Below are 16,582 nucleotides of genomic sequence, written 5' to 3'. Positions count from 1 at the left end.
GCCATTTGTAGTGACATGAATGGAGCTAGAGAGTATTGTGCTAGGTGAAATATATCAGTTAAAGAAAGAGAAATACCATATGATTTCCTCTTATATGGAATTTAGAAGACAGAGCAAATGAGCATAGGGGAAAAAAGAGAGAAGGAGAGTGAGGCAAACCAGGAAACAGATTCTAAGTACAGAGAACAAACTGATGGTTACCAGAGAGGAGGCAGGTGGGGGGATGAACTGAATAGGTAATGGGGACTAAAGGATGAACTTGTTGTGATGAGCAGCAGGTGTTTGTGGAAGTGTTGAATCTCTATATTATACACCTGAAACTAGTATTACACTGCATGTTAACTAACTGGAATTTAAATAAAAACTTTAAAAGTGTTATGCATATTTAAGTATGCAAAACACACACGATAATTCCATGGCACCAAAATGATGTTGCCCTCACTTGTATCCCTGAGCCACCCAAATCATCTCCAAGATGCAATCATGTTACCTTTGTCTTGCAGACCTTCCAGATAAATTGTATTCAATAATATTAATTTTTTAAGTGTTTTTGGGGTTAGAGCAAATGTTTACTTTGAAAAACAAGAAAATAGAAAAACAAGAAGTAGATGTTTAACATTAGGAAGTGTAGTTGAGTGGCACCTGGGTGGCTTAGGTGGTTAAGCATTTGCCTTCAGCTCAGGTCACGATCCTGGGTCCTTGGGATCGAGCCCCATGTTGGGCTCCCTGCTCATCTCAGAGTCTGCTTCTCCCTTTTCCTCTGCCCTCCTCTTCCTCCCCCCTCATTCTCTCTCTCTCTCAAGAAAATAAAATCTTTAAAAAAAAAAAAAAAGATAAGAAAATGTATTTGAAAATGTCTAAGCAAAGAAAAGTACAATACTGTTTTATCCTAATACTGGAAAACATTTTGAACTGTAATGTGGTGTATCACTGTGTGCAGGTAAGGCTATTTTTGGATCTTTTCTCTCACTGTAACTCTATATGCATCCTACAGTCTAAGATCAGACATACTATGTGTTTTCTAATCATATGTACTCACTAAATGTTTAATTTTGAATTATGACACTACCTCAATTGTCTCAAAAAATGTGTACGAAGCAACCATTTATAAGTAGATCTGTTAGTGGTCAAATGAGAATAATTTATAAACAATTTATAACACTCAATTACTCCCATATTGTAAACCATAAACTAGGCTTTTAGAAAATTCAAGTATGTTATGAAAATGGCCATTTTTCTTCACAGGGGTTCAAGACGGTGGCATTGGAAGACCCTGAACTGACTTCCTCCCATTGGTACACCAAATCTACAGCTACCTATAGAATAATTCTCCCTGAAAAAGACCTGAAAATAAGCTAAATGACAACTCCACAACAAAAGATAAAAGGACCAAATCAGGAAAGGTAGGAGAGGCAGAGGCACGGTCTTGTCAAAAATCCCTCTCCTGGCATGGTAAGCCACAAGTGAGAGGGATCTCACAAATATAGAGCATATCCCTAAGGAGCAACTATTTGATCTCCATATCATGTATCCCAACACTTGGGACCTGCACCAGAGAGGCCCTAAAACATCTGGCTTTGAAAACCAGCATGGCTTATACCTAGAAGACCCAAAGGACTACAGAAAATGAGGACTCCCATCTTAAAAGGGCTCATGCATAGGCTCATTCTCCTGGGTACCAGTGTAAAAACAGCAAGCTGAAAAGCACATAGACCATATGTGAAAGAAATGCATTGTCTAATCTTAAAGCATCTGCCAGAAGGGCAGGGGTCTGCTGGCACTCTCTCCAGAGATGGAGGTGCTGGTGCGTGTCATTTTTGCACTCTCCTACATTTCTGCTTGCCCTGGGATGGTGCTCCCATTCCCCCCTTTAAAAGATGTAAAATGTCAAACTGGTCAGGTGTATGTGCCAATATGCCAGCACTTGTCTTCCCTGCCAAAGCCTATGGAAGGGCATGTCCCAGTCTGGCACTCTACTGTGGATCCATGCCGCCAAACACAGTAGGTGCATTCAGAGCATACAAAGGATGCCCTGTCTCTGAGCCAAGGGGAACTTATGTATCTGGGCCCCACAGGTCTGAAAGAATTAGAGAAACAGTTCCCGGCAGGTTATCACTCCCAGGTCAAATGTAGGCAGCAGACTAAAACACTCACCCATCTTCCTGTGACCATTCCTTCAAGACTGGGAGACACAGTTGTTTGACATAATACAAAGAAACAAACACAGAGAATCAAACAAAATGAGGAAAAGAGGCATGTTCTTCAATTGAAAGAACAAGATACAACCCCCCCCAAAAAACCTTAATGAAATGAAGATAAGTAATTTTCCTGATAGAGTTCAAAGTAATGATCAAATAGATGCTCACCAATCTCAGGAGAGTGGATAAACACAGAAAGAACTTCAATGAAGAGATATGAAATATAAGAAAGTACCAAACAGAAGTGACAGAGCTGAAGAATACAATAACTGAACTGAAAAATATACCAAAGGTGTTCAATAGCAGACTAGATAAAACAGAAGGAAGGATCACTGACTTGGAAGACAGGACAGTGGAACTCACCAAAACAGAGCAGCAGGAAGAAAAACAAACAAACAAACAAACATTTAAGTGAAGATAGCTTAAGGAACCTCTGAGTATCAAAAGATGAACATCTGCATAATAGGGGTACCAGAAGGAGAATAAAAAGGGACAGAAAACTTATTTCAAGAAATAATTGCTGAAAACTTCCCTAATCTGGAAAAGGAGGAAATAAACATTCAAGTTTAGGAAGCCCACCTACTGAGACCCACACTACAACACGTTATAATTAAAATGTCAAAAGTTAAAGATAGAATCTTAAAGCAGCAAGAGATAATCAATGTGTTACATATAAGGGGACCCCCATAAGACCACATGCAGATTTTCAAAAGAAACCTTGAAGATCAGAAGAGAGTGCATGATATATTCAAAGAGCTAAAAGCAAAAAACTGCCAATCAAGAAGACTCTACTTAGCAAGGTTATCATTTAACTGAAGGAGAGGATAAGCGAGCTTTCCAGACAAGCAAAAACTAAAGGACTTCCACTAAACTGGCCTTACAAAAATTGTTAAAGGGACTTCCTTAAGCTGAAGGGAAAGGGTACTTATTAGTAACATGAAAATATATAAAAGTAAAAATGTCATCGATAAAGGAAAATACATAATAAAAGTAATGGACCAATCATTTACAAAGTTCACATGAAGGTTAAAATATAAAAATAGGAAAAATAACTATAATTACAATTATTAGTTAGAGGATACACAAAATAAAAAGATATAAAACGACATCAAAAACAAAACATGGATGGGAGAGTTAAAATGTAGGGTTTTAGTAAGTGTTCAAACATAACTTGCTATCAACTTAAAATAGACTAGTGTGTTTATATAGGCTGAGACATGTAAGTCTCATGGTAACCACAAAGCAAAAACCTACAGTAGATACACAAAAAAATAATGAGAACGGCATCTAAACATAAGACTGAAGAAAGACATCAAACCATAAGGGAAGAGAGCAAAAGAAGAAGAAACAAGGAGCAACTACAAAACAGCCAGAAAACAATGAACTAAATGGCAAAAGTACATCCCTAGCTAGAACTACTTTAAACATAAGTGGGCTAAATTCTCCAATCAAATGACATGGAGTGTCCATCAATGGATGAATGGATAAAGAAGATGAAGTATATAGGCAATGGAATATTACTGTCATAAAAAAGAATGAAATCTCACGATTTGCCACAATAAAGATGGCCTTTGAGGGTTTTAGAGTAAGTGAAATAAATCACAGAGAAAGACAAATACTCTTTGATTTCACTTATATGTGGAATCTAAAACACAAAACAAACAGAACAAAATTCATAGATAGAGAGCAAAGATTGGTGGTTGCCAGAAAGGATGAGGTGGGAGTGAGAGTAATGTGAACAGGGAGTCGGGAAATACAAAATTCCAGTCATAAAACAAGTAAGTCATGGGTAACATATAGCACGTGACTACCGTCAGCAAATACCCTACTGCATATTATGTAACTTCTATGGTAATGGGGAAACGAGATTCACTGTGATCATGTCAGTGTATACAAATATCAAATCATGATGTTGTACCCCTGAAACTAATAAAATGTTACATATCTATTATAATTCAATTTTAAAAAAAAGAAAATGGTGCTATTTTTGAAATTAAATTAATGGTCCATGCACAAATAACTCTAGTTCTCTGAATTTTCAATCTTCACCTCTCTCAGTATTCTGGGAACATTTATGTTTACTCGTTAATTCTGAATTTGAATAGAGCAATGTTGATTGTACATAACACAAATTTAGTCTTGTTTATTTGCAATAAATAAATATAGATAACCCCTCAAAAATGCTTAGCCCTAGTCTTCAACATGTTAAGTTTAAAACATGTACCTTCCTAAATATAGTGACACACACAGATATATAAACTTAGGAATAATATAAAAATACATTGTCCTGCCTCCTGCCAGACTGTATTAAGACCTTTTAAAATCACTTAAATTCCTTGAATTTGTAAGTATAATAACCACACCTCCTTCCTCCTTACATAGTTTTTGGAAAGATCAAATAAACATCCTTGAATGCAAGCTTGCAAATATAAAGTAGACTACATGAGCTGTTATGATTATATAGTTATATAGAAGTTTCCACAATGGAAAGGCCTGAGGAACTGTCTGCTCCCACTCCCTCACATGCTGAGCCCCAGCAAGGGTAAAACGACATGCTGTAGATCACAGAGCTGGTTTGTGGCAATAGCTTGTCTTCTGTCCCTCTGTGTTCTCTGCTGGCTCTTCAGCCTCTACCTAATGCCAGTATTGGAATGGATGCTTGGATTTGGTCCAGGGCCTTTGCTCTTCCCATCTACCTCAACTCTACAGGTGATGGTGGCCCCTCCCATAGCTGAACTACCTTTCCAGGCTCATCTCAATGTACTGTGGCAGCACTTGGTGTCTTTCCTACTTCAGAGCCTCAGAAAGACTATTCCTATGCCAAGAGTGAAATGTAGACATGGCTCACCCCACACACCACTTCTTAGAAGGTCCCTGACCCCTCACCATCTGTCTCTGAATTCCCTCTATCAGAGCACTCCAGGTACAACATACAGACAGAAATGGTTCACGTACCATTCCTTGGCCCAGTTAACACCAATACCTAGTAGTAGCTCAATAAACAGATGTTGTACTGACGTAAGAGAATAACTACATTTTTATTTTCTACATTTTCCTTTTCTTTGTATATACTGCAGCAATAATAATAATTGCAATGGAGAGAAAACCACATTTCTATACTGGAAATAGTATGGCAGGGCATTTCCATGAGGGAAAGATGGATATAGAAAGACATCCCCCTCTGCTACAGGCTTCACGAGCAAGATAAAAAGTCTGCTGAAGGAACCCAGGTCTCATTCTCTGAGCAAGAACTTGGCTCTCCCTCAAGTCCATGGCTTCTGCCAAAACACTCTCACCTAGTGTCTTCAGCCTCCTTACCCCACTGCGCTCAGAGCTCCCAGGTGGTTTAGTGTTCTCTTAGCCACCTTTGACCACTTCTAGACTATTCTACTTATCCTTAAAAATGATCACAAAATCCAAATCCCAAGCCCCAACTCCCTTCCTATGCTCAGGCTTCTTCCCTTTGTGGTGCTACAGGCCTTAGTCTTCCTGGCCCTGGAGCCTTTGCCACCCACATCTCCGTTGTCCCCATGTCAGTGAGGCTTTGGGGCCCATCTGAAAGAATCTCTACAACGTAGCTTCAAAGTTCCTATGCTTCTTCAGCTACAAATGTCTTCTTTTTCTGTCACATAGCAGATCAGCCCCCAGACATACTGAGCAAGAACTTGGCTGAAATCATAAACTCCACTGGGCCAATCTTTGACGTTAGTTCTTATCATTCCATTTCTCTCTTAGCTTTCCCAGCACCCACTGCCTGTAGGCTCAGAATGACCCTCTCCTTGGGCCCCATTTGGGCCCCCTCCTCTCTTGTTCTTGCGTCTCAGCACCTACTTCCTGTCCAGCCCAGACCTCAAGGCATGTCACCTCACACTCTCTCTAGCCAGGATCTTCCTTCCGTGTTGCTACTCCTCCTCCCTCCCTCCCTCTCACCCAGACAATCCCAAACCCATGTCAGTCCAATCACTTGTCTTCACTTCTGGTGAAAATCACCCAGCAGTGCAGGCTGGTGCCCCGACAGGTGGAAGGCCTCTACCCCTGACTGGATCCATCTTAGCAGGTTTTTACACACCCCTGCAGAAGCCTCCTGTGTTCCCCTCCAAGGGACACACACGTCACCACTCTGCTCAATCCCTTAACCAAACCTCCTCACTGCTCCAAAGTTATGCCCCCTCGTTCCTTCCAGCTTTCCCAGCCATACACAGATCAGACCCGTCTTCAAATCCCACTTGCTACTCACAAATGCTTTTGTGAAAAACAAAGATGACAAGGGTGTAGAGTAGAAATCAATAAATGAAAACGTTCATTTAGAGGCAATCTTTGAAGTTTTTATCACCACCCGACTGTATGCTCTAAAGCAAAATCTAAGTGTTTCTACTTTTGGGTCTCCCCACAACCTCTAAGCCCTCCTTGGCTTTGTACTTTCTTGGGGCATGTTCCCTTGCTCCCTGGGCCTCTCCTGCATTCACTTATATCTGAACTTGAAGGGAAGCTAAAGAGCAGTTACAACTGATTAATCCCAAGTGACTAGCTTTGAAAGGCCCCAGGGCTTGTGAAGGGGTGGGGGAAAGGAGAGAAGGCGAGGCCATGCTGTGGGTGCTCTCTCTTACCGCATGACAAAATTTGCTTCATCTATTTGACGGCCACAGCCACTCTTCTTCAGAATCCCACCATTTCCCACCACCGCGCATTTCTTCAAGGGCAGCTGGAATGGGGTTGCCTAGCAACAGAAAACAAGGCGGGTTTTCACTGCAGAGAACACACAACCACTCACAAAATCATTGTTTACAGCAGACCCCTTGGAGGAATTTGACTGAAGACTGGGCAGACCAAAAGAGCATGGAGAAAGAAAGATGCCAAGAAGTTTATAAGGAATGAACTAGACTGCTTCTTTGACACTAAAAAATAAATAAATGAATAAACAAATAAAAATTAAAAAATTAACTCCCTGAAGTGCATCTAAGTATAACATACTTTGTAACAAATTGACCACGTACATTGGAGAAAGCGCCTACTAGAGAAAAGAGAAAAATTCCATACTAAACATTGGATTAGTTTTAAAGGCATTAAACAGGGAACAAGCTCAAATGAATTCTATCTCCCTATCTGAATGCAATTTCATTCATTCATAAAGTCTGCAATTCACTCAACAAACAGTAGCTGAGTGTTTCCTATGCTAACTGCTAGAGGTAAATACAAAAAGTTATAAAAAGTCACAGGCCTCAGGACTCAGTTTGAGATGTAGGGGGACTGTGAACATAGAACTCTAATGTAATGCTGAAATTGTTGTAGAAGAGGTATGCTCTAAATGCTGTGGAGAATCCCACACAGGAGAAAAAGGGCAAATTTCTGCCAAGCCAACTCAGGGAACGCTTTCTCACTTGAGATGAATCTTAAAGGATGAATAGGATATTGCCAGGCAGAGAAGCAGTATAAACAAAGGCACAAAGTATGCTGAAAGCAAATGCTGTGTTTATGAGAAAATGTACACTCTGGGTGGATCTGTCTAGAACCTGGGAGGTGCTAACAGGCAAGTGACTTGTGCAAACCAGACAGCATGTGACTTTCTTTCTGCAAACATTGAGCTGGACTGCAAAGAAAATGTTCAGTGTACCCGAGTGTTCCCTGAAATGCTATTTATAGTACCAGGGACTGACTATCAAAACCTAGCAATAGGCCCTGGAAGTGAAATACGTCATTCAGTATCTTTTAGCTGGGTCAGCAAGAACCACCAGGTACAGAATCTCCTGCTTGCTGAAACAATGCTTACTGGTGGCAGTTCTTCAGGGGAAGAATTTGCATCTACAGAACTGGTACATAAAATAACTATTCTGATATTAAGTAGGCCATTCTGCATGAATTTGAAGCAAGACAGATTTTACCAGCAGAATAAATGGAATATATGAATATATACTATAAGAAATTCACATAGGCACAAAGTAATGAAACCAGAAAAATGAAATTCCAAGAGTCTGTGTGATAACTAGTAGCTGAGGTCGGCACTTAAGGCAGCACAAGAAAAAGACAGTGCTAAGAAAATATAGTTGATAAAGATACAGTACTTAAACCGTAAAGTCTAAGCATTTGCCAGCAGACAATTAAGAATTCCCTGCATGACTGCAACAGAGAACAGTCCAGTGAACTTCAGAGTGGGATATAGAGAAGACAGACAGGCAAAGGCCAGCACTCTGACATGTCCAGATTGATCCAGGGTGACATGTGGCATTTTCCTTAATCAGTGTTAAGGAGGGTTTGAAGTCAGCATTAGAAATACATAGGTTAGATCCACCGAAACAAGGCAGAGGATAATAGGGGAAGAGAGGAAGAAATGAAGTAAGATGAAACCAGAGATGGAGACAAACCAGAAGAGATTCTTAATCTTAGGAAACAAACTGACAGTTGCTGGAGGAGACGGGGGTGAGGGGATGGGGAAACAGGGTGATGGACACTGGGGAGGGTATGTGTTACAATGAGCACTGAGTATTAATTATATAAGACTGATGAATCACAGACCTGTACCCCTGAAACAAATAATATATTATATATTAATTAATTGAATTTAAATTTAAAAAAGAAAATATATTTGTATATTTAAAAAAGTGCAAAAAAGGAAATACATTGGTTAGATCTATAATATGTTAGATGTCTATTTAAGTTTATATGCTCAAATTAGTTATTAATTTATTCCACAAGTATTTACTAAGTGCCTACTATGTTCCAGGCACTGTTCTGGGTGACAGGGACATAAGTAATTATCCCTGTTCTTGTGGAGCTTACAATCTCGTGAGTAAAGACAAATGGGTGAAATGAATACTATGTCAGATGGCAATATGGGCTGTGGAGAGAAATAAATCATTGGCAGGAGACAATCAGGAAATGGCTTTTAAAGAACTGCAATTCAAATACGGTGGTTGGGGAGGACCTCAAAGGAGACATGTGAGCAAATCCTTGAACATGAGATGGTGAACATTATGGACATCTGGGGGGAACTGCTCTCGCTGACCTTGAGGAAGGAACATCCCTGGGGTAGGAAAGGAAGAGCAAAAGACCCCATTGTGTGTGAAGATGAGTAAACAGGGGACTGAGACGTAGAAGAGGAAATCGGAGTTAACCTGTGGAGAGATTAGAGAATAAACTCTGTAGGGCCCTGAAGGGTATGATAAAGACTTTGGGTTTTGTTCTGAGATGTACATCAAGTCAACGTAAGATGAGGAAAGGACTGACATTATGCCATATTTTGGAACCACCACTCTGCCTCTGTGTGAACAGGCTACAAGATGTCATGGGTAGAAAGAAACTGACCAGTCAGGAGTCTCCTATAACAGGGGACTAGAGATTCTAGTGGCTTGGACGAGGACAATGGTAGTGGGGATGGTGAGAAGTGAGCAGATTCTGGAGATACTTTGAAGCAAAAGCTGAAAGGATTTGCCGATGTAATGGAAATAGAGTAAAATAAAAAGAGGTATTGAGAATGATACCAAGGGTTTTGGCTAACGTAGCTGCAAAGATGGACCTGCCATTTACTGAGGTAATCAGTATGCTGAGTGATCAGCATACAATAGGTAACTAACGTTAGGAGACTCAATAGTGAATGGGTGTTGACAGAAAAGAGAAGAGGTCAAAGACTTGAATCCTGGGACATTCGAACAAGAAGTCAGGACACTAAGGAGACTTAGGAGTAGACACAGAAAAGTGTGGAGTCCTGGAAGGTAAGTTTAAAAAAAAAAAAGAGAGAGAGAGAGAGAGAGAGAGAGAATGAGAGTTTCTCAAAAAAGAAGGGGGAAAATGGCAGCAAATGCAATAGATTTGCAATAATAGATTAATAAATAAAGTAAAATAACAGCTAAAAATTGTCCCCTGGATTTAGCAACATGAAGATCCCCTGGTAACCTTAACAAGGATAGATGTGGTTCACAGCATAGACAGAAGCCTGATCTGAGCTCAGTGAGTTATAATGTTTATTTGCATATCTATTTTTACATGGTTTATTTTAAAAGTGTGGGCTCATTCATGTTCAACTAATATTTAGTTTGCCTTGGGGCACCTGCATGGCTCCATCAGTTTAGCATAGGTCTCTTGAGATCAGCTCAAGTCATGGTCTCAGGGTTGTGAGATCAAGCCCTACACTGACCTCTGCCTGCTTGGGATTCTCCCTGTCCCTCTGCCTCTCCCCAGGTAATAAAATAATAACACTCATAGTAATAATAATTAGTTTGCATTGTAAAAGCCAATTTAAACCCTCCCTCACTGCTGTTTGAGTCCTTGAGGGGTGCCTGGGTGGCTCAGTTGGTTAAGCATCCAACTCTTGGTTTCAGCTCAGATCATGATTTTAGGGTCATTAGACTGAGCCCTGTACTGGGCTCTATGCACAGCAGAGAGTCTACTTGAGAATTCTCTCCCTCATCCTGTGCCCCTCGCCCACTTTTTAAAGGTTTTTTAAACCTTTAAAAAAAAAAAAAAAAGGAGAGAGAGTTCTTGAACCAGGCTGACTGGCAACCCCAGGCTGCCTGCACAAATCTGGGCACAGAAACAGCGTATCTGAAAAGGGCAGAAGTAGCATCAGCAATGTAAAGCCAGGTATCTCCAGGGGCACCAAGGTGGCTCACTCGGTTGGGCAACGGGCTCTTGATGTCGGTCAGGTCACGATCTCCAGGTTGTGGAATCAGGCCCAGTGTCAAGCTCTGCGCTCAGCAAGGAGTCTGCTTGAGATTTCCTTCCTCTCCCTCTCCTTCTGCTCCTCCCTCCACTCATGCACTCTTTCTCTAAAATAAATCTTAAAAATCTTTAAAAAAATCAAAATCAAAATCTTAAAAAAAGAAAAAAAAAAAAAAGCTAGGAGCCTCCTACCTCCTAACTTCCAGGTTGTAGGACTATGGAATTATAGCACAGGCTGTCCAACCCCTCAGTGTTCTACTTCCTGTCCCTAAAGAGGGCTAATATCACAGGATTATATGAGCTTATGTGAGCTGATATACATACATCTCATTGGGTGCCTGGTATGGTGTTCCTTGCCTTCTTCTTTCTTCCTTTCCTTTTTCTTTCATCCCTTTCCTCCTTCTAGCACAATTCACTGACTTGTTCAAGCCACAAAATACTGAGATTCCATGGGTTTGGGGAAACACGATAAAACAGTGATTTACCTAATTCTACCTTAACAATTGTAAAATGTAACTATTATTTTCATATACTATAAAATTTTTTTTAGAAGCTCTTGAACCAAAGGTCAGGGATGGGGGAGTCATTTCTTTTTTTGCTGTTAATATTTTCTTGCTACTTCTCCATTTGGTCAATGACTAGCCCTCACACAAGCAATTTCATTTCAATAAATAATTGTCAAGTGCCTACATGCACACTGTTCTGGGCACAATAACAGCTCATCAAAGCTTTACAGAAAGGAAAAACTTAACTGAGAAAATACTGTGGAATTTTAACTAATTGAGATAATACTATCATTGTGGTATTTAAACACAGAATATCTCAACTTAGCAATGGTCAGTGATATGTGAACACAAAGTTCTCCTTCTGGGGTACAGTACCTAGACAGAACTTTTGGTCATCTATTTCCACATGAATATTATTATTTTGGCCAAAAGTATTTTTTTTTTAATTAAGGCATTGGATTCTTTCTTTTCAAATGTCTCTCCTTGCATCCCTGCCAGAAAATGTCTAATGATTCTGAGAATACAGTATACCATAAAACTCTTCCTGTTAACCTTAAAAAATACTATTCTATGTCCATCAGTTTATGAATGGATAAAGAAATCATGGCGCGCATGTGCGCGCGCGCGCACACACACACACACACACACACACACACAAATATACATACACAACAGAATATTACTTAGCCATAATAAAAAAAGAATAAGATCTTGTCATTTGTGACATGGATGGACCTAGAGGGTATTATGCTAAGTGCAAATGCGTTAGACAGAGAAAGACAATTACCATATGATTTCACTTATATGTGGAATCTAAAAACAAAACAAATGAATAAACAAACAAACAGAAAGCAGAAACAGATCCATAAGTACAGAGAACAAACTGATGTTTGCCAGAAGGAAGGAAGCTGGGGGAATAAGTAAAATGGGTAAGGGGATCGGGATACAGGCTCCCAATAATGGAATGATTAAGTCATGAGAATAAAAGGTACAAAATAGGGAATATAACAGTGGTTCTACTGGTATTGTATATTGGTATGGTATTGTAATAGCATTATATAGGGACAGACAGATGGTAGCTACACATGTGGTAGGCTTATAGCACAAAGGACAAACTTGTGAAATCACTGTTTTGTGCACCTGAAACTAATGTAACACTGTGTGTCAACTGCACTTCAATTAAAAAACAAAAACAAATATTCTCTAAATGAAAGAATGGATTAGGCAGATCAGCCATATGGAGGAGCTCAAAATATTGCTGGACCACTAATTCACCTAATGGATCTTTGTTCAAATTTTTTGCCTATCACTGTCCCATCTATTAATGGCAATCTTCTTAATGACTATATTATACTAACCATCTGGAATTCAGATTCTTGATTGCCAATCCCCTCAAACTCTCAGTGCCCCATGGGAAGTCAGGCATGATAATAACTATCCCATCTATCTCCCAGTATGATTATGAGAATTAAAATAAGGTAAACCATTGAACATCATCAGAAACTCTAAAGTCCTATATATGGTATTAGTACATTATTGTATACTAAAAAATTCAATTCTCTAGAGAAAAAAATGTGTCAGTATATTGCTAGACTAGTATAATATGCAGTTTATCTTTGGGTGAGATACTTCCAACTTCAAAGAATTATTTAGGTCTTGAGAAAAATATTTTTTATCATTGGTCTTTGAGAACATATTAACTACTTCTATAAATCAATGGATTTAATGAATTTTTAAATGTACATTTTTTGTGTGAATCATTGTAAGGAGCCTATCTTTTTTTGCTCAACACTCTATATCCCAAGTAAGCACAGAGCGGATAATCAACAATTTGTTTAATATGTAATTATTTAATCAGATTTTTGTTCAACATCACATCTGTTTTCGCCAGTACCTTACCTAAAGTGGAATTTTCTTAATGTCACAATGGATATATAATTTAATCTCCAAACTGCAAGAACAAACATGAGCCTCACCCTTCTCTAAATAATAGCCAGTGAATAAAACCATTGCCAATTTTGTTTTTTGAGTTATCCCTTATCCTTAACATGGCTCACAACCTACATTGCCTGGGCCTCTCCTTAAATAACCTGAGGGCCAACTTACCTTTTCACTCAGCAACTATTTGTTGAGCATCTCTGATCATTCAGAAGCTGTCGTGTATGCTGAGAATGTGCTGGTGAACAAAATGGGCATGTGCCCCATTCATGGACCTAACATGTTAACAGGAAAAACAGAATCTAACAAATATGATAGGAAAGTGTGGAGTGCTCTATAGTTATAGGACATCTTTATGAGGAAGTAACCCTGAGACCTGAGATCTCACATTTTTAGGCATAAGAAAAGTAGTTGAGGGGTGGCTGGGTGGCTCAGTCTTTAAATGTCTGCCTTCAGCTCAGGTTATGATCCCAGGGTCCTGGATTGAGCCCCACATCAGGCTCTATGCGCAGCGTGAAGCCTGCTTCTCCCTCTCCCACTCCCCTTGCTAGTGTTCCCTCTCTGGTCTCTCTGTCAAATAAATAAAATCTCTTAAAATGAAAGGAAGGAAGGAAGGGAGGGAAGGAGGAAGGAAGGAAAGAAAGAAAAGAAGAGTAGTTGAGATTTCTGGTCTATTGAATAGTCTTAGAAGAGTTGAAAGAAAAAAGACAAAATTAGGGTCTTTAGCATTTTACGGCATAAATGAAGGTGAAGAGACTACAGGCTAGAAGACTTTTTCAGAAGCAAATTACAAATGCCACCTGATGGGATTATTCCTGGCTTACAATATGACTTCTGGAGAATGCTATTAAAATCTGAAACATTTAAACCATGATTTTTGTGCCTTATGTAAGTAGTTCTTGAGCATCCCAGAATGGTTTTTACAATTAAGTGCATGAAGCATTATTTACCAAAATCATTTCCAAAACAAGATGCCTCACTTCTTCCTCTTTATACGCAATCACACAAGACAACAAAGCACTAAGGACCAGTGACTTCAATTACTAACATGTGGACAGTCTGTGCCCACTCATCTTCTATCCCATAGATGTAACTAGATGTCTTGAGTGAATAATTACACTATCTCTACGTGGAAGTGAGTTAACCACCATCAATCACTAACCCTTTTGGAGTCTTGTGGGGAGGGAGGAAGTATATGGAGAAAGAAAAAATGTCAACTACTTAGTAGATAGAGAATGGATTAAGCAATGCTGTAGTAACTATTTTTACAGGAATACACAACATTTTAGTAAAAACACCTCTAACACAAATTAATTTACAAGTCTTTGAGGTATGCCCACAATGTAAAAAATGAGCATCATGCATTGACATGAAATAAAAATTGAAGAATAAAAAATGTTCCACAGAACCACCACAGGGCAAAACCAGATATCGGGGGCAGGCTGTGAGGTCCCTACATCCAAGTTATAAAAAATAACTAACCTTATATCTAGGCTTCTTGGGAGCATCAGGAAGCCAAAAAGTTTAAAATCCCAGAGGTGACCCCCCTGGTATTCTGTGAAAATGAGTAAAGGAAAACCTCATTCAAATTGGAGTTGAGACGTCTTGAGGAAGGAGTTCGCAAGCCTGTACCACTACTTGCAGCTTACTTTACCTACCTGGACAGGAGGGAGCTTCTTTTACCACACTAGCAGGAGGAAAGAGATTTTGTCCTAGCCCAGCAACAGCCCAGACAAAAAGAAGTCCCCACAACCCTGAACTCTTGCTTTCCTCCGATGAACTTTCATTTAAAACCACCCCTCTCAACTCCTACCTTTCCTCTCTAAAAGCAAACCTCTCTCCTTTGCTCTCCAGACTTGCCTATGGTTGATTATAGTTTGCATGTCCCAAACTGCAATTGCTCTGCTATTCCCAAATAAACTCATTTTGCTGGTAAAATAACTGGCTACTTTGTTTTTAAGGCTGACAATTCTATCCATAGTGGAGCACGGCTAGAAACGATCTGAGCTCTGACCAAACAGGAGGAGGCTCTCCAGTGCCCAGACTTGTAAGAACTATGTAACAGACTGAGTCAGGTTAAGCAAACTAAACGACCAATGAAATATCTTTAATTTCAAGACTTTATCTAAGCAACAAAGTAGCATTTTAAAATATTCTCTTGCTTTTGAAGATGGTGATAAAATAGTCCACTGGTTTAAACTTAATACAGGATATCTCAGATTAAAAAAAGATAAACTCAGTGTTAATGACAATTCTAACTCTCACTGCTTCAGTGTAATTTTCCAGATGCACCAAATGGCTTTTGCACCTATCTTGTTCTAGATCCTTCTTTCTCTAGCCTCCTTCTACCACTTCCTGTAACCTACATTTCCTGCTTGGTGGTGTCCATACTGGGGGAACGGGGGAAGGAAGGGAGAATGCAATATTTTCTGTAACTAAAAAAAAATAAGTGAAGCTAACAAGCTAAATTTTCCTTATTTTGTTACACATGTAATTTATGCTGATACTCTTTTCGCTAAAAGAGTTGGACTTTAATTTCACACTTCACAATTCAAAGGAAAATTCTTTGTCTGTTTCACTCTATTACTCCCTCCAAACTCTTCCCTTTGATAGGAAGGGGGAGGCAAGTCTTCCATGCTATGCAGTTGTGTTTTAAAGCTAGAAAAATTACCAAACCACTCAGTATTCAGAACACTACCAAGTGCCACTATTTAGAAGAGGAATCACTATCAGCGTTAGATGTGGGTCTCAAGTCTTAATAGGAAAGCAGATTTTGATTTGCAACCCTTGAAGGGGCTTGAAAGGCTGTCACTATATGCCAGCTGCTATTACTCATGATGTCAAAACATATGCTTGCACTTATTGATGAAAATCTCAAGTTTTTGTCCATAAGAATATGAACTTGCACTTCTAATTATAGCCCAACCCATTCATTTCTATGTACCCTCACCCACATATCCACATGCACTCCCACACATAATTATGCTTCACCCACACACATAATTTAATTTCTCACCCATATGTTAATTATATCCTCAACTTAGGCATCTAAATACACCCCCTGTCTCACATCTAATTACAGCCCCCCTCTTATGAATGTAATTACACCATTCAGCCACCCATCTAATTATGCCCTCCTTGGCATATTTAATTGCACTGCCCGCTCAAGGACCTAATTACATTCTAACCAGTGCATCAATTAAGCCCCCAACCCTCCAACAATATTCTTCAGATGCACATCTCTTTATCTCTGTACCCCACTTTATTATTTCCACTAAGGATTGACAG

At 39.4% G+C, this 16,582-nt stretch overlaps 1 protein-coding gene across 2 annotated transcripts in view; it reads right to left on the bottom strand.

Moving 5' to 3' along the window:
* ST8SIA1 (ST8 alpha-N-acetyl-neuraminide alpha-2,8-sialyltransferase 1) overlaps positions 1–16,582 on the bottom strand; it is a 158,333-nt gene that overhangs the window by 59,308 nt on the left and 82,443 nt on the right. The window contains exon 3 of one of the 2 annotated variants that reach the window (XM_032347690.1): positions 6,806–6,915. The exons of the other annotated variant lie outside the window; for it this stretch is intronic. Within the exon in view, the coding sequence (XP_032203581.1) occupies positions 6,806–6,915 (110 nt within the window). The remainder of the gene's footprint in view (positions 1–6,805; positions 6,916–16,582) is intronic. 2 annotated transcript variants of the gene reach the window in all.

The sequence above is a fragment of the Mustela erminea genome, chromosome 6 (genome assembly GCF_009829155.1).
Source record: "Mustela erminea isolate mMusErm1 chromosome 6, mMusErm1.Pri, whole genome shotgun sequence".
Taxonomy (NCBI): domain Eukaryota; kingdom Metazoa; phylum Chordata; class Mammalia; order Carnivora; family Mustelidae; genus Mustela; species Mustela erminea.
The sequence above is the reverse complement of the archived record's forward strand: the minus strand, read 5'-3'. Positions and strand labels throughout refer to the sequence as shown.